At 50.7% G+C, this 23,450-nt stretch overlaps 1 protein-coding gene across 1 annotated transcript in view; it reads left to right on the top strand.

Moving 5' to 3' along the window:
* The window catches only part of LOC123351481 (IgGFc-binding protein-like), a 79,019-nt gene that overhangs the window by 25,513 nt on the left and 30,056 nt on the right, over window positions 1-23,450 (top strand). The window contains exons 8-19 of the mRNA XM_044990867.1: window positions 511-1,084; window positions 1,341-1,534; window positions 3,193-3,334; window positions 4,062-4,402; window positions 6,159-6,732; window positions 9,259-9,836; window positions 10,305-10,875; window positions 11,509-12,104; window positions 17,416-17,986; window positions 18,240-18,433; window positions 19,032-19,173; window positions 20,854-21,188. Of these exons, the coding sequence (XP_044846802.1) occupies window positions 511-1,084; window positions 1,341-1,534; window positions 3,193-3,334; window positions 4,062-4,402; window positions 6,159-6,732; window positions 9,259-9,836; window positions 10,305-10,875; window positions 11,509-12,104; window positions 17,416-17,986; window positions 18,240-18,433; window positions 19,032-19,173; window positions 20,854-21,188 (4,812 nt within the window). The remainder of the gene's footprint in view (window positions 1-510; window positions 1,085-1,340; window positions 1,535-3,192; window positions 3,335-4,061; window positions 4,403-6,158; window positions 6,733-9,258; window positions 9,837-10,304; window positions 10,876-11,508; window positions 12,105-17,415; window positions 17,987-18,239; window positions 18,434-19,031; window positions 19,174-20,853; window positions 21,189-23,450) is intronic.

The following is a 23,450-nucleotide window of genomic DNA, read 5'->3' as shown; positions in this document are numbered from 1 at the left end:
AGTTGGCCTCTCTGTTGAAGAATCTGTGCCATGATCAATTCCCCGGAGAAGCCTGTAGTTTACCTTGGAACAAATAGAACTTGACACATAGGGAATTGGTCAGACAGCAGAGGGAGGGAACTGGTCAATGGAGAAGGATTCATGAGAAAAGTGGGGTTTAGGAGAGAGGGGGAGATGGAAAAGAAGTGGGAAACTATTTTGAGTGCAGGGTTGTCATGATAAGGAGGTGTGGGCCAAACATGGGTGGAGGAGATAGGGATGGAAAAGAGAGAGGATCAGGAGGGAGGCAGGTGGGTGGATGGGGAGATGAGAGAAGAGACGTAGGCCAGGGTAACAATGTCAAGAGCTTGGAAGATGAGGATAAGTCATTCCAAAGTGAAATCTGGAGTCATGGGTCATTCTGGGTTTACTCCATGGTGTGAGCGAGAGCAGAATCTGAAAACGTGTTGTCCCCACCCCTGTCCAGTGTCCACTCCCACTTCTCACAGGGGAATGCTCTGTCTTGGACAGGTGGATGGGGTGTTCCACAACCTCCCGGTGATCACGGCCAACAGACGGCTCCAAGCATATCAGCATGATACTAACATCCTGGTGCAAACTGACTTTGGCCTCATTGTGAGTTATGACCTGGTATACCAGGCCAGAGTCACCGTTCCACAGCGATACCAGGGCCACACATGTGGCCTGTGCGGGAACTACAGTGGATGGCAGGACAGCAAGTTCCTGCTCCCCAATGGCAGGACAGCCTTTGATGTGGCAGCATTTGGCTCTGCTTGGGAAGTCCAGGTCCCAGGAGCATTATGTGTAGACAGATGTGCTGGGAACAGCTGTCCAGTTTGTGAGGAGAGGAAGAAGGACGTCTTCAAACAGCGCCACTACTGCGGGTTGCTCACAGCCCCTGACAGCCCCTTCACTGCCTGCCACGGCACGGTCAGCCCCAGCGTGTATTTCAGCAACTGCCTGTATGATCTTTGCCTGGGAAAGGGGGACTTCCAGGCCCTGTGCCAGAGCATCCACAGCTACGTGACGGCCTGCCAAGAGGCCAAGGTCACCATCCTGCCCTGGAGGAGTGCCTCCTTCTGCCGTAAGTCTGTGATACTGATGGAGCTCAGGTAGCCAAGGTGCACTGGGTGTGGGACAAAAGGGGAGAGGGAGACAGCATTTATGGGAACAAAATTCCAGACTTCTGGGATTCTTCATAGATTCTTCTTAGTGTGAACCAACAACCTCAGGTGTCCTTGTCCCCTCCTTCCTGTGCTGTTCTCCTCTCCTTTATGTCTCTCTCCTTCTAGCCCGTGGTATGAGATCTGCCCAGCCAATAATTCTTCTCTCCATTTAAGCTGTGAGCTGCCCTGCCAACAGCCACTATGAGGTCTGTGCTGACCTGTGCACTGTCACCTGCGCTGGAAACATCGTAGACTGCCCGGAGACCTGTGCCGAAGGCTGCCAGTGTGACGAGGGCTTCTTCTTTGACGGCCAGGGCTGTGTGACTCAGGAGAGCTGTGGATGCTTCCAACAGGGGAGATACTACAAGGTACAGCTGCAAGTGGTCTGGGTCTGATTTAATTTTTGCTTTATACACATCTTAAAACCTACACTAGTCAGGGAAAGAGTTTGCTATAATGGATCAGAGCACTGGCCCATCCAACCTGGCATGCCAGCTCTGCTAGTACTCAATGCCCAAAGTTCCAAAAAAGGCAAGAAGATTAAATGCACTTTGCTTGTTATGGAGAAACTGAGGCACAGAGAGGGGTACACAGTGAGTCAGGAGCAGATGGCAGAATAGAATCTAGGGGTTGTTCCTGGTTGTCAGACCAGCACTTAACCCATTAGAATAATAGAATCATAGGGCTGGAAGAGACCCCGAGAGATCATCTAGTCCAGTCCCCTGCACTCATGGCAGGACTAAGTATTATCTAGACCATCCCTGACAGGTGTTTGTCTAACCTGTTCTTAAAAATCTCCAATGATGGAGATTCCACAACTTCCCTAGGCAATTTATTCCAATGCTTAACCACCCTGACAGGAAGTTTTTCTTAATATTCAACCTAAAACTCCATTGCTGCAATTGAAGCCCATTGCTTCTTGTCCTATCCTCAGAGGTTAAGAAGAACACGTTTTCTCCCTCCTGCTTGTAACAACCATTTATGTATTTGAAAACTTTTATCATGTTGCCTCTCAGGCTTCTCTTCTCCAGACTAAACAAACCCATTTTTTCAATCTTTTCTTATAAGTTATGTTTTCTAGACCTTGAATCATTTTTGTTGCCCTTCTCTGGACTTTCTCCAGTTTCACCACATCTTTCCTGAAATGTGGCACCCAGAACTGGACAAAATACTCCAACTGAGTCCTAATCAGTGCAGACTAGAGCAGGAGAATTACTTTTTGTGCCTTGCTTACAAAACTCCTGCTAACGCATCCTAGAATGGTGTTAACTTATTTTGCAACAGGGTTACACTGTTGACTCATATTTAGCTTGTGGTCCACTATGACCCCCAGATCCTTTTCCATAGTACTCCTTCCTAGGCAGTCATTTCCCATTTTGTATGTGTGCAGTTGATTGTTCCTTCTTAAGTGGAGTACTTTGCATTTATCCTTATTGAATTTCATTCGCTTTACCTTAGACCATTTCTCCAGTTTGTCCAGATCATTTTGAATTATAATCCTATCCTCTGAAGCACTTGCAACTCCTTCCAGGTTGGTATCGTCTGCAAACATTACAGGTGTACTCTCTATGCCATTATCTAAATAATTGATGAAGATATTGAACAGGACTGGACCCAGAACTGATCCCTGCGGGACACCACTCATTATGCCTTTCCAGTATGACTGTGAACCATGGGTAACTACGCTCTGGGAATGGTTTTCCAACCAGTTATGCACCCAGCTTATCATAGCTCCATCTAGGTTGTATTTCCCTAGTTTGTCTATTTGAAAGTCATGTGAGACAGTATCAAAAGCCTTACTAAAGTCAAGATATATCACATCTACTGCTTCCCCGCTACCCATGAGGCTTGTACCCTATCAAAGAAAGCTATCAGACAACCTTTAGATAGAGAAATAATGTTATGACACAATATGCACATTCACACACCTCACCACACAGCTTTGGGTTTAGCACTGCCAGAAATATTATAAATAATTGTTTCCAGTTCCATTGCAATATTTCCCCTTTTCCAAACGTCCCCTTAGCCCAGTGAGGTGGTCCTGATGAACAAGTGCCAGCGAAGCTGCTCCTGCATTCCCACCCACGGGGTGACCTGCAAAGCCCACAGCTGCTCCAGAGGAGAAACCTGCCAGATCAGAGACGGCATTATGGCCTGCATCAGCCAAGGTAAAGGACAGTCACTGATTGCAACATGCCTGAGAGGTTATTGCACAAACAGTGAGTAAAGTAGTTGTGATTATGTCTCCTCACCCTTTTCACTTTCTCTTCCCCTTTATTTAGCCATGAACCCTGAGCCATAATATTATAGAATTTCAATTTGAAAGATGAAAAGCCTTGTTGGGTCAGAGTGTCTGCAGCATCCTGCTTCTGGCATGCGCAGCGGAGTAGGGTGGGCAGCTGTCAGGGAGCTTATTAAAACCTGGGGGCTGCTCAAAATGGAACCTATTGGCTGTAGCCCCATACGGGCCATCAGTCAGCTGGGCACTGTCAGAGCCCATCGCATCCCAGCCACTCTCCTTTGCCTGCTCAATGCTGCCCACAACATGCCCCTCTGGGCTGCACCACCTCTGCTGGGTATTGCGGGGAAGGGGACACAGGAGACCACTTTGATGGCTCTATGCCAGGAAAGGTCTCACCCAGGCAGGGATTTCCCCAGCAAGGGACTTGTGAGAGTTTTTTGAAGGGTGCATGGGAGTAGATACATAGAGTGTATGGGGATATATAGATCCATCGATCATTCGGTCCATTTCACAAACAGGCTATATTAAGAAGTAGGATCCCAAGAACACTAAATATCATCCTGGCTTTCACAGCCCCTTCAGCTCCCTTTCTGCTCTAATATATAACTGATTAGTCTGGTGTTTCTTGTCTTTCTATTGTCTTCCCCCACTAGATATTCCAAAGCCATCCTGCAGTGTGGTTCGCTGCAGGGAAGGAACTATTTGCAAGATGATAAATGGGCAGCCAGAGTGTGTGCCAGTCTCTCGGGGCACGTGCTGGGCTGGGGGATACTTGCATTACCACACCTTCGATGGACGGGCATATGATTTCCATGGCACCTGCAACTACATGGTGGCCAAGACCTGCAGGGATGACTCCGTCCTGCCCTCCTTCCATGTCATGGCCAAGAACGAGAACAGTGGGAACACACAGGTTGTCTACATTTGGTCAGTGACTGTCCAGGTGGATGGAGTCACCATCACAGCAACCAGGGCTGAGGTCGCCTTTGTGTGGGTGAGTGCTGGGCGCGCACATCCACCCTGCTCCTATGCCCACCCTGTAGGCTTTGCTAAATAGAGGGCAGGAAACTGCACCCCCGACCTCCACGTAGAATTGCAAGCTAGACAACGTCTGGCATGGTCAGTACCTTGAAAAAAATACCCCAAGGTGTTGCAGTGGGTATTATCATTGATTTAGTAGGTGCTCTGCCACTGTATCTGTGCTGTGCCCCCTGCACCAGCACTTTGATAGGGGGCGCTGTACTATTTAGATGTGTAGGTGTCTCAGTAGCAGGACCTTTCTCCCGAGTTAGTATTAAGCCCAATGCCCAGCAGGACACTGGTGAGAGGTCTGTGGTAGGGAGCGGTCTGGGTACCAAGTACAGAGCACTCTCCCCTTGCAGTTAGTGCTGACCCCAATGCCTATCATGGCGCTAGCGAGTGCTGAGTGGCAGGGAGTGGTGTCGGGGGTGCTGTCCCATCAGAATTGCACTGATCCTAATCTGGCACCAGAGGGTGCTGTGCTGAGGGGAGCAGGTTGTGTGGCTCAGTGTGGGGAGCTGTCAGCTCTGTCACAAGCACATAGGATAAAATGTAGATCGGAGCATTCAGTCATGACATATCCCATAGCATGTCGTGCAGGAGCAGGGGAAATCCCAGCTCCACTGAGTCCATCTTTCTGCAAATTCCCCAGCAGTTTCTAATCATAGAATATCAGGGTTGGAAGGGACCTCAGGTCCAACCCCCTTCTCAAAGCAGGACCAATCCCCAGACAAATCTTTACCCCCAGTTTCCTAAATGGCCCCCTCAAGGATTGAACTCACAACTTTGGGTTTAACAGGCCAATGCTCAAACCACTGAGCTATTCCTCCGCCTAAAGGCATACAATAAGGCACCACTGGGAGATGAACCCAAGATCTCCTGTTTACTAGACAAGTGCTTTAGCCAGCTAAGCCATGGTGCCTTCCCCAAGTAACAAGGATTCCTCTGAGATCCCCCCTGAGGAGAATTCCCACTCTTGGATCCAGGAGGACACTGCCTGAGCTCTAAGATATGGGGAAACTCTGAGGCACATCTAGGCAGCTCAGGGCCTTTGTACTACAGAGCCATCTCCAACCTGAGGTACCTCAGGAGCCCCAGGACATTGTAGTCAGCTCCTTGAGACCTGTCACCCCTCAAGTGATGCTGCTAACAGCTCTCACCAACACAGCCTCCTCTCCCAGTGGAGCCGCTCCCTAACAGCTCTAACCAGTGCAGTCCCTGTCATTTACAGCAGCTCCCAGCAATTCTTATCGCCAGCCCTTTCATCTACAATGGGCAATACGGAAATCACGGGTCCACTATTGGAATTGATTGGAAAAAATCCAGTAAATAGCAATGGAACCAACTCATAATTTTCAATGAATCTGGACCCAAATCTGAACCAATAATAAATTATAGCTTCATACTAGATAGAGCTGACTGGAGAAAGTTAATTCCATTTTGGAGAGGATTTCAATTATTTGAAAATTAATTCATTCCAATATGGAATGAAAACCAAAAATTACTAAATTTTCTGGGAAGGGGAATGGAGTCCTGAGTCCAGGTCCATCTTTGAAATCTGCTTGGTTTCCATCAAAACATCATTGAAAAGGAACCATCTCCTGAAAACTTTTAGATTTTGAAGAATAGGCAAACACTAGTGAAAAATTATATCTGACAAGAGGTCACTTTGTAAATGAAAGACCTATGCACTCACTTGTGACCTTTGCCCTTTCTTTCTCACCATGAAGGTGAATAACACCAGGGCCCACTTACCCATCTCCCTGAACAACGGGGCCCTTCGGCTCTATCAGAGCGGCACCTCCCTCGTCCTCCGCACCAACTTCAACCTCAGGGTGTACTATGACTGGAACAACCACCTGAGGGTCACCGTCCCTAATGACTTCTCCAACAGCCTGTGCGGCCTGTGTGGCAACTATAATGGGGACCCCACCGATGACTTCCAGACCCCAGATGGGGACCAGGCTCCCAGTGTCACCGCCCTGGGGAAAAGCTGGGCAGTGGAAGATGAGGATTATTTTTGCTGGCACGATTGCATTGGAGGTTGCAGGCTCTGTGCCGCCAGCATAGCCAGAAAGTACAAGGAGGAGGCCTCATGCGGCCTGATAACCAAGGTCTCAGATGGGCCCTTCAGACAGTGCCACATCAAGGTGGATCCTACAGTCTACTTGGACAACTGCGTTTATGATCTGTGCCACAACGACGGCTACCGGAAGGCCCTGTGTGAGGCCCTGAAGGCCTACGCGGACGCCTGCCAGCTGGAGGGGGTCAGGGTTGGGGAATGGAGGCAGCTGGCCAGATGCCGTGAGTACAGATTTGTATGCCAAGGTCTACGGTCTGCTCTGCTGGTTAGACCGGGGAGCCTGGGGCTCAGCACTCTTGAGTTCTAGCCCCGGTTTTGGGAGTAGGGTTGCCAACTTTCTAATCACAGAAAACCAAACACCCTTGCCCCACCCCTGCCCAGCCCCTTCTCTGAGTCCCCACCCCTACTCACTCCATTCCCCCCTCCCAACGTCACTCGCTCTCCCCCCCAACCCTTGCTCACTTGCTCGCCATGGGGCAGGGGGTTGGAGTGCAGGAGTGGGAGGGGGTAAGGGCCCTGGGCTGGGGTAAGGATACCGGGCTGGGGCCAGAAATTAAGTTTTCAGGGTGTGGGTGGGGGCTCTGGGCTGGTGAGAGGGTTGTAGTGCAGAAGAGTGTGAGGGCTCCAGCTGGGGGTGCGGGCTCTGGGCTGGAGCCTGAGATGAGGGGTTTGGGGTGCACGAGGGGGCTCTGGGCTGGGACTGAGAGGTTCAGAGTGCAGGAGGGGGCTCTGGGCTTGAGCAAGGAGTGTAGGAGTGGGATGGGGTGCAGGGTGTGGGTTCTGGGAGGGAGTCTGGGTGCTGGAGGGGGCTCAGGACTGGGGCAGGGGGTTGGGACATGGGAGGAGATGAGGGGTGCGGGCTCTGGGTGGTGCTTACCTCAGGCAGCTCCTGGGAAGCAGCGATATGTCCCTCCTGCTTGGAGTTGGGCATGGGGCTTTGTGCCTCTGCTCCTGTCTCTAGGCACCGCCCCCACATCGCTCAATGTCTGTTCCTGGCCAATGGGAACTGTGGAGCCAGCCCTTGGGTTGGGGGCATTGCACGGAGCCCCCGTGGCTGCCCCAGAGCCAGAGGGACATGCTGCTGCTTCCCAGGAGCTGCATGGAGGTGGGTAGAGAGCCTGCCTGCCCTGCTGCACCACCAACCAGAATTTTAATGGCTTGGTCAGTGGTGCTGACCAGAGCGCCAGGGTCCCTTTTTTGACCGGGTGTTCTGGTTGAAAACTGGACACCCAGAAGCCCTATTTAGAAGGGATAGTGATCAAGTGATTTGGGACTGAGCAGTGACTGGGAAATCAGAACTCCTGGATTCTATTGTACATACAGTACTTGTCTGTCCATGGTAATGCTAAGGTGCCCGTGTAGTTTTGTAGTCTAGATTTGCCCTAAGTTATGTGATGTACAGACACAGCAATAATTGAATCGGTTTTACATGTCCACACTCTGCTCCTTGTGTTGGCAGTGCACGTCCTCACCAGGAGGTCTTGCACCAATTTAACTGTGAGTGTGTGTGGGGCATTGTGGGATGGCTTCTGAAAGGCAGAAACAGTCAATATAATCAATGCTCTGTCTACACAGACACTGCATCAACCTAACTACATCGACCTAAGTGCTATGCCTTTCCCGGAGGTGGAGTTATTAAATCAGTGTAGTGGCGAGTTACAGAGGTGGGAGCTATATTTTAGTGTAGACTCCTACAGAATTAGGTTGACATAAGCTGTCCTACATCAATCTAACTCTGTAGTGTAGACCAGATCTCCGTCTGAGCTCTTTGGTCAGACTCCAGGTGAGAGTCCCAACTCCTGCCAGCAGCCAACCCTTATTTGCCCACATCACATTTCCCAGTCCTTTGTTCTCGAGCTGGGAGATTTTTGCTCCATGTCCTTGCTGAGGAAATCCATCCACCTTGGAGTCGTTTATTACTAGGTGTCCATGTCCTTGTGACTGCATTTGTCATTATCTTCTGGATTCTCCACTGATATGGGGTCCCTCTCGGCCAGTCCTTTTTAGTGACCCATCCAGCTGAGACAGCTAGGTGACATTCATACCGATGTTTCTTAGGCCATGTCTACACTAGCAAGCTTAGAGCGGCACAGCTGTATTGATACACCTATGTTGCTGTAAGATCACTCATGTAGCCGCATTATGCCGATGGGAGAGAGCTCTCCCATCGACATAACAAAACCAGCTCAACAAGCAGCGGTAACTTTGTCGGCAGGAGAGCATCATCCGCCCCAACATAGCGTTCTGCACACAAGTGCTTATGTCAGCAAAACTTATGTCGGTCAGGGGTGTGTTTTTTCACACCCGAGTCACAAAAGTGTTGCTGACATAAGTGCTCATGTGGACATGGCCTTAGCTTGCCCTGGGAGCAAACAATCATTTTGGACACACTGGGTAACAAAGGTACAATGGGAAAACTGAGGTACACGTAGAGGTTATAAAAATAGTACGTACATTCCTCCCTTCATCACAGCCTGTCACTTTGAGTATCTAACGTCCACTGATAACACATGGATGGCTGAGGTAAAATGATGCCAGTTTTTAAGTCACTCTTCCAACTGTGGCCCTGATCCTGTAAGGTGCTAAGCACCTTCTGCCACATAATGAGCACCCTTGGCCAATGTTGAGGTCACTGGGATACAAGGGCTCTCAGAGCCCCGCAAGATACGTCCCTTTCTGTCTATTTTAAATACTGCTTTTACTTGGAGAGAACTGGCTGCTAAATCTGTGGATCCTTCACTCCCCAGCCATGGAGTGCCCCCTGGAGAACAGCCAGTACCAGCTCTGTGGAACAGCCTGCCCAGCCACGTGTGTGGACCAGTCAGCCCCCAGCAGCTGCCAAGACCCCTGCGTGGAAAGCTGCCAGTGCAAGGATGGTTTTGTGCTGAGCCAGGGCAAATGCATACCCAAGAGCGGCTGTGGGTGCCAGTTTGAAGGGCGCCCCTATTCCCCCAATGAGAGCTTCTGGGTCGACAAGGCATGTGGGACACGGTGCATGTGCAACGCAGCCACCAGACAAGTCGATTGCATGGCTGCTACATGCAAACACTCAGAGAGGTGCAGGCTAGTGAACGGCGTACAGGGCTGTTACCCCTCCAGCTACACCACCTGCTCTGTGACAAGGAATCTGCACTATGCCACCTTTGATGGACAAAGATATGACTTCCAAGGCACCTGCCGCTACCAGCTCACGGGTCTGTGCAAGAAGGCAGAGGGACTGGCGGACTTTGAGGTGTACTTCCAGGAAAGCAATACCGCTCCTGTGCAAATCAAGGTCTATGAGACCGACATCAGGGTCAGCAATCAATTCCCTGGGAAAATCATGGTGAGTTTCAGAAATCACATCTAGTCTCTAAAATATTTTTGGACAGTCGCCTGTAAAATCAGAAGTTGGTTGCAGAAAGTGCACGGAAGGATTTTAAAAAAACAGGTCAAATATTAATTGGATTCTGATGTGAATGGGGAACCATTGGAGAAACTTAAGGGTTGGAGTGATGTGGTTACACGTTGTCTGTGTGAGAAGGTGTCAATAGTATCCAGCATATGTAGGAACTTGGAGAGCTGGGGCTCAGAGAGGAGGGAACAGCAATAGCCAGTGTCAGAAAAAAGGAAAGTCTGGTTGGAGGATCCTCTCCAGTCTGGGGAGCTGGACTCGGGCAGGCCGTAAAGGAGGGAGCAGGTCAGCCTGGAAGAAGTTTTCAGCAGCAGTAGATGGGCCAGAGCTCTGTGCTGGAGCCAGAGGTTCCACCACGAGTGAGCGATGTTTCATATCCCATGTGTCTTGCTTTTACAGGTGAACAGTTTCCTGATTACTCTTCCCTTCAACCTCGATGATAAGAAAATCACTGTATATAGAAAGGGCTGGGCCACAGTGATCCAGACAGACTTTGGTCTCACCGTTACCTATTCTGGGTGGTCAGGACGCACCACGGTCACTCTGCCAGTCACCTACGCAGGAGCCGTGTGTGGTCTGTGTGGCAATTTTAACAGTGACAGTGAGGATGACATGCTCATGAGGGATGGCACCCTGGCACCAAACCCCATCAGCTTTGGCCAGAGCTGGAAGATGGGCGACCTCCCGGGATGCTCTGCAGTAATGATACCACCATGTGCAAGTGTAGAGGCTATTGAAAAAGAACAACGAGGTAGCAGAGGGCAGTGTGGGCTCATCCTATACAAGAGTGGCCCTTTCAGAGGATGTCACAGCAAAGTGGACCCCGATGGATACTTCGTAGACTGCGTGTACGGGTATTGCGTCCTCAGTGGGCGGGAGAGTTACATCTGCCAGGCCGTTGCTGGCTATGCTGAGGCATGTCAGGAAGCTGGAGCTATGGTGCGTCCCTGGAGGACCACAAAATTCTGCTGTGAGTCCCCTGTGTTCAGCACTGCCTGCCCCTTCGGGATCATTAATTCTTCTTGACTGGTAGATGTGGATCTAAAACACTGCAGAACATTTTTAACAGACAAAGGTCTCTCTCAACAGGCTGGGTTCAGCACTCATAGTGGCCTTGACAGCTGCATCCTGGGCAAGGGAAACACTGCTAGGAATGTAGTTTGCTCTCCATGGCCAGTCCAATCCTTGCCTTCCCTTCTGAGACTGGGACATAATCAGAGCTGAAACTCAGGATGGCTACTAATTGGGATGTTTGTTCATTAGGAACTGGGCTGGGAACCCACCAGCTCATCCCACACAAGCCATCAGTTGGGAATGAATTTTAACTGGTACTGACCAGGATTCAAAACAAAAAGCCAGTAGTGAAACAATAAACCGAATTAGAAGCCATCATAGGAGAGAGATTTCTGTATCCCATCTCCTGGCCTCTGTGAGGCAACCAATTCAACAGACCTGGGACCCCATTACAGATGGTGCCTTTTATTAATTAACTAAACCAGGGAAATAGAAAAGTAGGAGCCTGAATGAAATTGCATGTTCTGTGATGGTTCATTGCACACATTGCTAACACACTATGTGAGCTAACTCTTTATTCTAATTACAGCTCCGTCCTGTCCCCCAAACAGTCACTACGAATTCTGCAGCACCAGCTGCGATCTGACATGCAGCAACCTCTATGCCCCGGTGCAATGCATGACCCGGTGTAAGGAAGGCTGCGTGTGTGACGAGGACTTTGTTCTCAGTGGTGACCACTGCGTCCCCATTTCCCAGTGCGGATGCCTCCACAGGGGAATTTACTACCAGGCTGCAGAGATCTTCCACCCAAGCGGTTCATGCGAGGAGCAGTGCGTGTGTCAGGCTGGTGGGGAAGTTGTGTGTAAGGCATTCTCCTGCGGCGCTGGTGAGCAATGCGGGGTGGTGGACGGCATCCAGAAATGTCACCCATTTGGATCTGCGACCTGTTCTGCCACTGGCCATCCCCACTACCTCTCTTTCGACGGGGTCCCCTTTGACTTCCAAGGCACCTGCACCTACATCCTGGCCAAGACCTGCACCGATGTCCGTGACCTTACACCATTCACTATCAGCGTAGAGAAAGAAGATTGGGGCACCAGGAACATGTCCGTGGCCAAGCTGGTGTCCATTCAGGTGTATGGGATCACACTCACCCTGCTGCAAAACAAACAGGGGCTCGTCATGGTAAGTTCTCCACATTCTCATGGACAGAGATTTTATTCTATTCTACACAGGTTTGTTTGCAGTTTGGCCAACTCCTTAATGTCCGCTCATGGCAAAGGTTGTGCTGCAGGTGGTCTGCCTCAGCTTCCCCTCTTGGACTCCTCAGTAGCTCACAAGACAAATTGAATAACAACTGGCCTCCTTAGGGTCTGGATTATTAAATTAGCAAACATACAAAATAAAATTTTCAAGTCCATCCATTTTTCTCCATACCAGGTCACTCCGAGGTCTTTCCTGTCTGTATTCGTGCTCCCCAAATTTCAAGTTTCCCTGCTGGAGTCTATTCACTCCCATCAGCCTCTTGATTCTCTTCTGTTCTCCCTGAGAACTCTCTCTGCAGGGCCAGCCTCCCATCTTCCTCCTCCCGCTGCTCTTATAGGGGAATCAGGTGATTCCTGCTCAGGTGTGCCTCCTTAGTAATCAGGGTTGGCTGGCCTACTGGCCTTAAAGGACAAGCCACCCTCTTACAAATTCTTATACCATGCACATCCATGTAGTATTTGAGCACCTTCCAACAACACACTAAGTAACTTGACCAACTCTCTCATCCTATCCCCAGGAGGAGATGTGCGTGCAGGGGAGGGTTTTGTATTGGATTTACTTTTAAAAGATATAAATGTGCACACACATTGCCGTGTGTGTGTGTGTGTGTGTGTGTGTTAGAGACAACAGGTCAGAGAAATGCACCTTGTACTTGGGGAGGAAGTGGTGAGGTTTGTCAGGGTCCTTTGTTCCTGAGGGAGTTCATTCCCCAGCCTCGAACTGCTCACCAGTAAAGCTCCATCTCCTGCACAGGCAAACTTTATCCTTATTGTTCCAGAAGAACGAAGTTGTCAGCTACGATCTTCATTCTTGAGGTTTAATTGATCTTTTAAAAGGAGACCGGTGGCACCTTTAAGACTAACAGATTTATTTGGGCATAAGCTTTTGTGGGTAAAAACCCACTTCTTCAGATGCATGGAGTGAAAATTACGGATGCAGGCATTATTATACTGACACATGAAGAGAAGGGAGTTACCTCACAAATGGAGAACCAGTTTTGGCAGGGCCAATACAGTCTGGGTGGCTGTAGTTCACTCCCAATAACTGATGAGGAGGTGTCAATTCCAGGAGAGGTAAAGTTGCTTTTGTAGTGAGCCAGCCACTCCCAGTCCCTATTCAAGCCCAAATTAATGGTGTTAAATTTGCAAATGAATTTTAGGTCTGCAGTTTCTCTTTGAAGTCTGTTTCTGAAGTTTTTTTGTTCAAGTATGGCTACTTTTAAATCTGTTATAGAATGTTCAGGAAGATTGAAGTGTTCTCCTACTGGCTTTTGTATGTTACCATTCCTGATATCCGATTTGTGTCCATTTATTCTTTACGTAGAGAATGTCCGGTTTGGCCAATGTACATGGCAGAGAGGGGCATTGCTGGCACATGATGGCATATATCACATTAGTAGATGTGCAGGTGAATGAGTCCCTGATGGTGTGGCTGATGTGGTTGGGTCCTCTGATGGTGTCGCTAGAGTAGATATGGGGACAGAGTAGGCAGCAAGGTTTGTTACAGGGATTGGTTCCTTGGCTAGTGTTTCTGTGGTGTGGTGTGTAGTTGCTGGTGAGTATTTGCTTCAGGTTGGGGGGCTGTCAGTAAGCGAGGACTGGCCTGCCTCCCAAGGTCTGTGAGAGTGAGGGATCATTTTCCAGGATAGGCTGTAGATCGTTGATGATGTGCTGGAGAGTTTTTAGCTGGGAGCTGTATGTGATGGCCAGTGGTGTTCTGTTATTTTCCTTGTTGGTCCTGTCCTGTAGTAGGTGACTTCTGGGTACCTGTCTCGCTCTTTCAATCTGTTTCCTCACTTCCCCAGGTGAGTATTGTAGTTTTAAGAATGCTTGATAAAGATGTTGTAGGCATTTGTCTCTGTCTGAAGGATTGGAGAAAATTCAGTTGTATCTTAGGGGTTTGCTGTAGACAGTGGATCGTGTGATGCGTCCTGGATGGAAGCTGGAGGCATGTAGCAGTCAGTCGGTTTCCGGTATAGGGTGGTGTTTATGTGACCATCACTTATTTGCACTGTAGTGTCCAGGAAGTGGATCTCTTGTGTGGACTGGTCCAGGCTGAGGTTGATGGGGTGGAAATTGTTGAAATCCAGGTGGAATTCTTCAAGGTCCTCCTTCCCGTGGGTCTATATGATGAAGATGTCATTGTAGCGCAAGTGGAGGAGGGGCACTAGAGGACGAGAGCTGAGGAAGCGTTATTCTAAGTGAGCCATAAAAATGTTGGCATACTGTGGGGCCATGCGGATACCCATACCAGTGCTGCTGACTTGAAGGTATAAGTTTTCCCCAAATCTGAAATGGTTGTGGGTGAGGACAGAGTCACAAAACTCAACCACTTGGGGTATGTCTACACTATGGGATTATTCCGATTTTACAGAAACTGATTTTTGGAAACAGATTGTATAAAGTCGAGTGCACGCGGCCACACTAAGCACAGTAATTCGGCGGTGTGCATCCATGTACCGAGGCTAGCGTCGATTCCCAGAGCATTGCACTGTCGGTAGCTATCCCATAGCTATCCCATAGTTCCTGCAGTCTCCCTCGCCCATTGCAATTCTGGATTGAGATACCAGCACATGATGGGGCAAAAACAGTGTCGCGGGTGATTCTGAGTAAATGTCATCAGACAATCCTCCCTCCGTGAAAGCAACGGCAGACAATCATTTCGCGCCCTTTTCCCTTGATTGCCTGGGCAGACGCCATAGCATGGCAACTATGGAGCCTGTTCAGCCTTTTTTCACTGTCACCCTATGTCTACTGGATGTTGCTAACAGACATGGTACTGCAGTGCTACACAGCAGCATCTCCTTGCCTTTTGCAAGTTAGCAAAGACGGTTACCAGCTCTACTGTACCATCTGTTGCCTTGCAAGTTGACAATGATGGTTACCAGTCATACTGTACCATCTGCTGCTGTCATGGGTGCTCCTGGCTGGACTCAGTGAGGTCAGCCGGGGGCTCATGGACAAAAATGGGAATGACTCCCCAGGTCATTCTCTTCTTTAAGTTTTGTCTAAAGGGAGAGTCAGTCCTGCCTAGACTATCAGGCAAGCCTACTAAAGAACCAGAGAGGCAAACAGCTGCTCTGAGTCGGAGCCCCAAACATCCCGCAGAAATGATGAGCTGCATGCCATTCTAGGGGGTGCCCCTGCAACAACCCCACCCATTGCTTCCTTCTTCCCACACCCTTCCTGGGCTACCGTGGCAGTTATCCCCCCATTTGTGTGATGAAATAATAAAGAATGCATGAATAAGAAACAACACTGACTTTATTGCCTCTGCAAGCAGAGATTAAAGGGGGGAGGGCAGCCTCCAGCTGCTATGATATTCCAGGCAGGAGTGAATCCCCAGGAGACAAAACTTAAAGAAGAGAATGACCAGGAGCTATTCCCGTTTTTGCCCAGGCACCCCCGGCCGACCTCACCGAGGCCAGCCAGGAGCACTCCCGGGACGACGATGATGGATATCAGTCATACTGCACCGTCTGCCGTCCACAAGACAAGGGAAGGGAAGGGAAGGGGATGCTGCTGTGTAGCGCTACAGCACTGTGTCTGCCAGCAGCATCCAGTAGACATACGGTGACATTGAAAAAAGGCGAGAAACTATTTTTTTCCCTTTGATTTCATAGAGGAAGGGGGCGGGGGGCTGACGACATATAACCTGAACCACCCGCGACAATGTTTTTGACCCTTCAGGCTTTGGGAGCTCAGCCAAGAATTCAAATGGTTTTCAGAGAGTGCGGAAACTGTAGGATAGCTACAGTCATCAGTCGCCCCTCCCTCCATGAGCATCCGTTTCATTCTTTGGCTTTCTGGTACGCTTGTCTCAGCTCCTTAAGTTTCACGCAGCACTGTGTCGAGTCCCTGTTGTGGCCTCTGTCCATCATAGCCTTGGAGATTTTTTTCAAATGTTTTGCCATTTTGTCTATTGGAACAGAGTTCTGATAGAACAGATTCATCTCCCCATATAGAGATCAGATTCAGTACCTACCGTACGGTCCATGCTGGAGCTCTTTTTTGATTTTGGGACTGCATGGTCACCTGTGCTGATCAGTGCTCCATGCCAGGAAAACAGGAAATGAAATTCAAAAGTTTGCGTGGCTTTTCCTGTCTACCTGGCCAGTGCATCTGAGTTCAGATTGCTGTCCAGAACAGTCACAATGGTGCACTGTGGGATAGCTGCTGGAGGCCAATACCGTCGAATTGCGGCCACACTAACCCTAATACGAAATGGCAATATCGATTTCACCGCTACTCCCCTTGTCGGGGAGTACAGATATGGATATTAAGAGCCCTTTATATCGAAATAAAGGGCTTCGTTGTGTGGATGGGTGCAGCATTAATTCGGTTTAACGCTGCTAAATTCGAAATAAACGCGTAGTGTAGACCAGGCGTTGGTGTGCTGTGGCCTCATCAGGGATACTGTTCTTGACAGCTTCTAGTCCATTCTCATGTGGAATATTGGTGTAAAGAGCATCTATGTCCATGGTGGCCAGGATGTTTTCAGGAAGATCACCAGCGCATGATAATTTCCTCAGGAAGTCGGTGGTGTCTCGAAGATAGCTAGGAGTGATGGCAGCGTAGGCTCTGAGGAGAGAGTCCAAATAGCCAGACAATCCTGCTGTAAGAGTGCCAATGCCTGAGATGATGGGGCGTCCAGGGTTTCCAGGTGTATGGATCTTGTGTAGCAGATAGCATACCCCTGGTTGGGGCTCTGAGGGTGTGTCCAAGTAGATTTGTTTCTGAGCTATAGCAGGGAGTTTCTTGGGCGGATGGTGTAGTTTCTTTTGGCACTCTTCAGTGGGATCAGAGGATAGTGGCCTGTAGAATGTGGGACAAATACAAGATGTGGTAAATTGGTCGAGGTAGGAGAAGGCGGCACGGGGTGAAGGAATGAGGTGTCACCAGGGAAGTGGGTGTTTAGGAGAGTAGGGGAGATAGACAAGAAGTAGGAGAGTGTTCTGTGACAGGAGCTCGCATGAAAATGAGGTGCAAGCCAACCATAGTTGGAAAAAATAGGGATGGTAAAGAGAGAACCGGGAGGGAGATGTGGTGAAGGGGGGAGGAGAGAAGAGATGTGGACTAGGGCGACAATGTGAAGACCTTGGAAAGTGAGGACAAGTCATCCCAAAGTGAAATCTGGAGTTAAACTGATTTAGGCTGTGTGTCAGTGAGAGCAGAATCTTGTCTGTGTCCCTGCTCCCCCATGCTCACAGGGAATGTTCTCTCTCTTCCAGGTGAATGGGGTGTCCCACAACCTCCCAGTGATCGTGGCTGATGGGCGACTTAGAGCGTATCAACATGGCACAAACATTCTTGTGCAAACCAGCTTCGGCCTCACTGTGAGCTACGACCTGGTTTACCAGGCCAGGGTCACTATCCCAGAGAGCTACGAGGGCCAGACGTGCGGCCTGTGCGGGAACTACAACGGACAGGAAGATGAAGAGTTCCTGCTCCCTGATGGCAGCACAGCCCCTCATGCAGCAGCATTTGGCTCTGCTTGGGAAGTCCAGATCCCAGGAGCATCCTGCACAGACAGATGTGCTGGAAACAGCTGTCCAGTTTGCGAAGAGAAGAAGGAGGTCTTCAAAGGGCGCAACTCCTGTGGGCTGCTCAAAGACCCCGATGGCCCCTTCGCGGCCTGCCACGGCACGGTTAGCCCCAGCGTGTATCAGAACAACTGCATGTATGATCTGTGCCTGGGCAATGGGGATGCACAGGTTCTGTGCCAGAGCATCCACAGCTACATGACAGCCTGCCAAGAGGCCAGGGTCCCCATCCTGCCCTGGAGGAGCGCATCCTTCTGTGGTAAGTGTGCTGATAGTGTAAGAGCTCTGGGATGCCCTGGGGAAGGGAGGGGGTCAGTGTTACTGGGCATCTTGTTCCACGCCCCTGGGTTTCTTCTGGAACTCTTCTGGGTGGGAACCAATAATCTCATGTTTCCTTCTAAAGGTGCCCTGTTCCTCGCCTCCCTCTTCTGCTCTCCTCTCCTTCATGTCTGTCCCTCTATACCGTAGTGTGAGATCTTTCCAGCCATACAGTATTTCTCTCTCTATTTAAGCTGTGAGCTGCCCAGTCAACAGCCATTATGAGGTCTGCGCTGACCTCTGCACCACCACCTGCACTGGAGATATCATGGACTGCCCAGAGACCTGTGCTGAAGGCTGCCAGTGTGACGATGGCTTCTTCTTCGATGGCCAGGGCTGTGTGACTCTAGAAAGCTGTGGGTGCTTCGAGCGTGGGAGATATTACAAGGTACCGCCCCCTCCTAGAGATTCTGGGTCTGATCTAATTTTTGATCTGTCCACATCTTAATCCCTACACTGGTCAAGAATATAGGGTTTGCTATACTGGATCAGAGCATTGGTCCGTCCGGGATGGCTTCCCTCTCTGCTAGCATCTAATGCTCAAAATGCCAAAAAAAGGCCGGAAGATTTAATGCCCTGTGCCTGTTGTGGGGAAACTGAAGCACAGATAGGCACAGTGACTTGCTCAAGGCCATCTAGTGAGTGAGTAGCAGATGGGAGGTTAAAATCTAGGAATTGTTCTTGGCCTTAATCCCAGTCCTCAGCCCATTAGACAGCCTTTCTCTCTAAAGGCAAGAGGAAATAATATTATGACACAATGCATACATTTATAGATAAATAGATTCTAAGGCCAGAAGACTCCATTGCGATCATCTAGTCTGCCCTCCTGCATAACCCAGGCCAGAGAGCTGCCCCAATATCATTCTGAGAGCACATCTGTTAGAAAACCACATCCACAGCTCATGGTTTAGCGCTGTCAAAAATTATTTTAAATAATTGTTTCCAGTTATATTCTGTTATTTCCTGTTTTCTAAATGTTCCATCAGCCCAATGAGACGGTCCTGATGAACGAGTGTCATCAAAGCTGCACCTGCGTTCCTGCTCGAGGGGTGACTTGTAAAGCCCACAGCTGCTCCCGAGAAGAAATCTGCCAGATTAGAGATGGCGTTAGGGCCTGCATCAGCAAAGGTACAGGACAGTCATTGTTTGAAACATGTCCTGAAGGGTTATTGTACAGGCAGCAAGTAAGCAGCTGTGGTTATGTTTCCTCACCTTTCTCACTCTCTCTCCCCCTTCATTTAGCCTGGAACTCTGACCTCAAATAGTATAAAATTTCAACTGGAAAGATGGGAAGACTTGTTGGGTCTCTCCAGCAGAATCGGGTGGGCAACTGTCAGGGAGCTGAGCACATTCCGTGATTCTCTCCGTGGGCACAGCCTGGGGGCTGCTATAAACAGAACAGCCTGGGTACATACAGTCCCGTAGGGACCATCAGTCAGCTGGGCAGTGTCAGAGCCCATCACCTCTCAGCCACTCTCCTTGTCTGCTCCATGCTGGATGTCTGCTTGGGCGTAATATTTGAGGAGCCCAAGCCCAAGAAGGTCAGGTCATTTTCTGACCCAGCCTGACACTTCCAATGAAACTGAATGAGCGCCATGGCCACCTCCCACCCATGGGGTTGGCATGGCGGTGGCTATGTACCCTGTTCCTGCCATCCGCCATCCCTGGCTGCTGTGCGTGCGCTCTGGGGCTGCTCCCTCACTCCACAGTATGCATAAGGCAGCCAGGTGGCAGTGCTAGTAGGAGCTGGGCATGCAGCCACCTCCAGGCTGGCCCCACAGGTAGGGTGGCCAACTCCCTCATTTGTGAAAACTGGACACTGAGCGCCGGAACCTCCCCTGCTCCCTGCTCCAGCTCTTCCCCTAAGGCCCTGCCCCTTGCTCCACCTCTTTCCCTCAAGGCCCTGTCCCCTGATCCTCTTTCCCCACCCACTGTCGCTCACTGCTCTCTCCACCCCACTTCCCCCCGACAGCTGAGCAGGGCTCTAGGGGGGGAGGGGTGACTGGGGCAGGACGCTGGAGAGAGAGCAGGGCTCTGGGGGTGAGGGGGTGACTGGGGCAGGATGGGGAAGGAGAGCCATGCTCGGGGCAGGATCGGGAGCTGCTGGTTCGCTGGTACCTTTCTCCGCCGGAGCTGTGGCTGAGTGCTTCTCCAGGCTCCAGCAGCAGCTTCTGCTCTCCCCCTCCCCTGGGTGGCAGAGGCAGGTTACTGCAGGTAACTGGACTTTTAGTGTCCGGTCAGCAGTGATGACCGGACAGGGCCAGGTTCCCTTTTCGACCAGACTTTCTGGTAGAAAACCGGACACCTAGCAACCCTACCCACAGGCAGAAGGAGAACAGCTGACTTGACCCAATCCCAAGAGGGTCCCGTTGATTTCCTACTCAACCTGACCCGGACATGACACTTGTAGTCAGCTCCCATGAGGTTTGGGTTGCATTTCAGGGCTCTGCTCCATACTCCCTGTCACATGGCCCTCTGTGTTCACCACCTACACTAGAGGCTGTGGGGAGGGTGACATAGGAGCTGGCTCTGCTGGCTCAAAGACTGCTATGGTCTCACCCTGCAGAGAGATTTCCCAGCAGAGGACTTGTGGGAGGTTTGGGAACTGTACAAAGGAAATGTGTATGGGGATTAGATAGATAGATCGATCGATCATTTGGTCCACTTCACAAACAGGCTATATTAAGAAGGATTCCAACGACATTAAATTTCATCCCAATTTTCACACCACTCTCAGCCCCCTCTCTGCTCTCATGTATAACTGATTTGTCTGGTGTCTCTTGTATTTCTATTGTCTTTCCCCACTAGTTATTCCATCCTGCAATGTGGTTCGCTGCAGGGAAGGAACTATTTGCAAGATGATAAATGGGCAGCCAGAGTGTGTGCCAGTCTCTCAGGCCACATGCTGGGCTGGGGGTTACTTGCATTACCACACCTTCGATGGACGGGTGTATGATTTCCACGGCACCTGCAACTACACGGTGGCCAAGACCTGTAGAGATGACTCCGTCCTGCCCTCCTTCCATATCATGGCCAAGATCGAGAACAGTGGTAACACACAGGTTGTCTACATTTGGTCGGTAACTGTCCAGGTGGATGGAGTCACCGTCACAGCAGCCAGGGCTGAGGTCGGCTTTGTGGGGGTAAGTGCTGGGCGTGGTCAGTACTTAGAGAGGATACCTTGAGAACATTTACCCAAGGTGTTGCAGGGGTAGAATTGTTTAAGTAGTAGAGGGTGCTCTCCTCCTGAATTGGTGCTGTCCCTGAAGCCACGGCAATGTACTAGGGGGTGCTGTACTATGTTCAGATGTAGGGGTATCCCAGTAGGGCGCACTCTCTCCTTGGAGTCAGTGCTGACCCCAATTTGCATCATGGCAATACCAGGTGCTGTGTGTCATAGAATGGTGCAGGTGGCCAGCAGGGGGCGCTGACCCACTTCTGAAGCAGTGTGCTTGGGGCTAATGTCAGCAACTGGGACATGGGCTGTCAGACCTACTGCCTGGAGCAGTGGCAGTCAAGGCTAGTAGCCAGATCTGGAGTCAGGAACCAGGAGTCAGAGACAAGGGTCAAAACAACCCCCCCGGGAATTGCGTCACTCACCAATGGCTCTAACTGACACAGCCCCTTCCCCCTCAGGAGCTGCTCCCTAATGGCTCTATCCAACATGGGCCCCTCCCCCTCAGGAGCCGCTCCCGAACGGCTCTAACCAACACAGCCCTCCCCCTTGGGAGCCGCTCCCGAATGGCTCTATCCAATGCAGCCCTCCCCCTTGGGAGCCGCTCCCGAACGGCTCTATCCAACGCAGCCCTCCCCCTCGGGAGCCACTCTCTAATGGCTCTAACCAATGCGGCCCTCCCCGGAGCTGATCCCGAACGGCTCTATCCGATGCGGGCCCCTCTCCCGCAGGAGCCACTCTCCAATGGCTTTAACTGATGAGGCCCCCTCCCCGGAGCTGCTCCCTAGTGACTATAACCGACACAGCCCTCAACCCCACAGGTGCTGCTCCCTAACAGCTCTAACGGACACACTAGGGTTGCCAGGCGTCTGGTTTTCAATTTGAAAATCTAGTCGAAAATGGACCCTGGCGGCTCTGGTCAGCACAGCTGCTAAAAGTCCAGTTGGCCACAGAGGGGCAGGCAGGCACCATGCCCAGCTCAGCACAACTCCCGGAAAGCAGACGGCATGTGTCTCTGTCTCCTACGCAGAGGGGCAGCAAGGGGGACTCCATGCACTGCCCTCACGTGTAGGTGCCGCCTCGAGCACCGACTCTCCAGCTGCCATTGGCCAGGAACTGTGGCCAATGGAAGCTGCGAAGGCAGGGCCTGTGGGTGGGAACAGTGCACAGAGCCCCCTGGCCTGCAGACGGGGGCAGCACATGGAGCTCCATGACAGGCCTGCACCCCACAACCCCTCCTGCATCACAACCCCCTGCCCCAGCCTGGAGTCCCCTCCCACACCCTGAACTCCTCATTTCTGGCCTCAGCCCAGAGCCCCTACCTTCTCCCACACTCCAACTCCCTGCCCAAGCCCGGAGCCTCCTACCACACTCCAAACCCCTTGGCCCCACACCCCAACCCAGAGCTCCCTCCCGCACCCCAAACCCCTCATCCCTGGCCCCACTCCAGAATCCGTACTGCCAGATGGAGCCCTCACGCTCTCCTGCATGCCTGCTCCAGCCCAGAGCCCCCTCCCACACTCCGAACCCCTGCGCCTCAGCCCGGAGCCCACTCCTGCATCCCAAATCCCTCATCTCCAGTGTTACATTCTATAACTTGGGGGAGCATGCTGTAACCCCCATATTCCTCATTTTCATATAATTGTGATCTTACATATAAAGCATGCCTAGTAGGGTATCAGACGAAAGGTCATGATCTTCTGAAAGTCACTTCTCTATCCATATATGTGTATCATTAATGCGTATGAAGTTATGAGAATTGTGTTGTATGGTGGTCACTAAAACATGCTGTAAGTTGGGCAATCAGCCAGATATTAGCTCCCCAGAGGCAACAGCAAGGAAAATAACCAATGCCTGGGCAGGGTGTCAAACAACCCAGCAACAGACATTGTCCAGCAAGGGAGCTACAATGCAATGACTCACCTGCATGAGGCCACACCAGGGAAATTGCTTGGAGAGACTCAGCAATGCTCTCCAGACATGCCTGGCCTTGTGCTCCCCAAGCACATGGACTGAGGGTATAAAACAGACAGAGTGGACACAGACGGGGCCCTTTTCCTGCCCCCACCTTCCCTACAAGCAACTAAGACACAGAAGAATACAAGACTGCAGCAGAGGAGATAGGCCCAGGTTTAAGGAACAAACCTGTATATTAACGACTGCAGTACCCAGTGGGGTGAGAAAAATGGCTTCATCTAGATGCTGCCCAGTCTAATAGGGTTGAGAGTTT

The sequence above is a fragment of the Mauremys mutica genome, chromosome 17 (genome assembly GCF_020497125.1).
Source record: "Mauremys mutica isolate MM-2020 ecotype Southern chromosome 17, ASM2049712v1, whole genome shotgun sequence".
NCBI lineage: Eukaryota > Metazoa > Chordata > Testudines > Geoemydidae > Mauremys > Mauremys mutica.
This window is presented reverse-complemented; position numbering and strand designations above follow the sequence as displayed.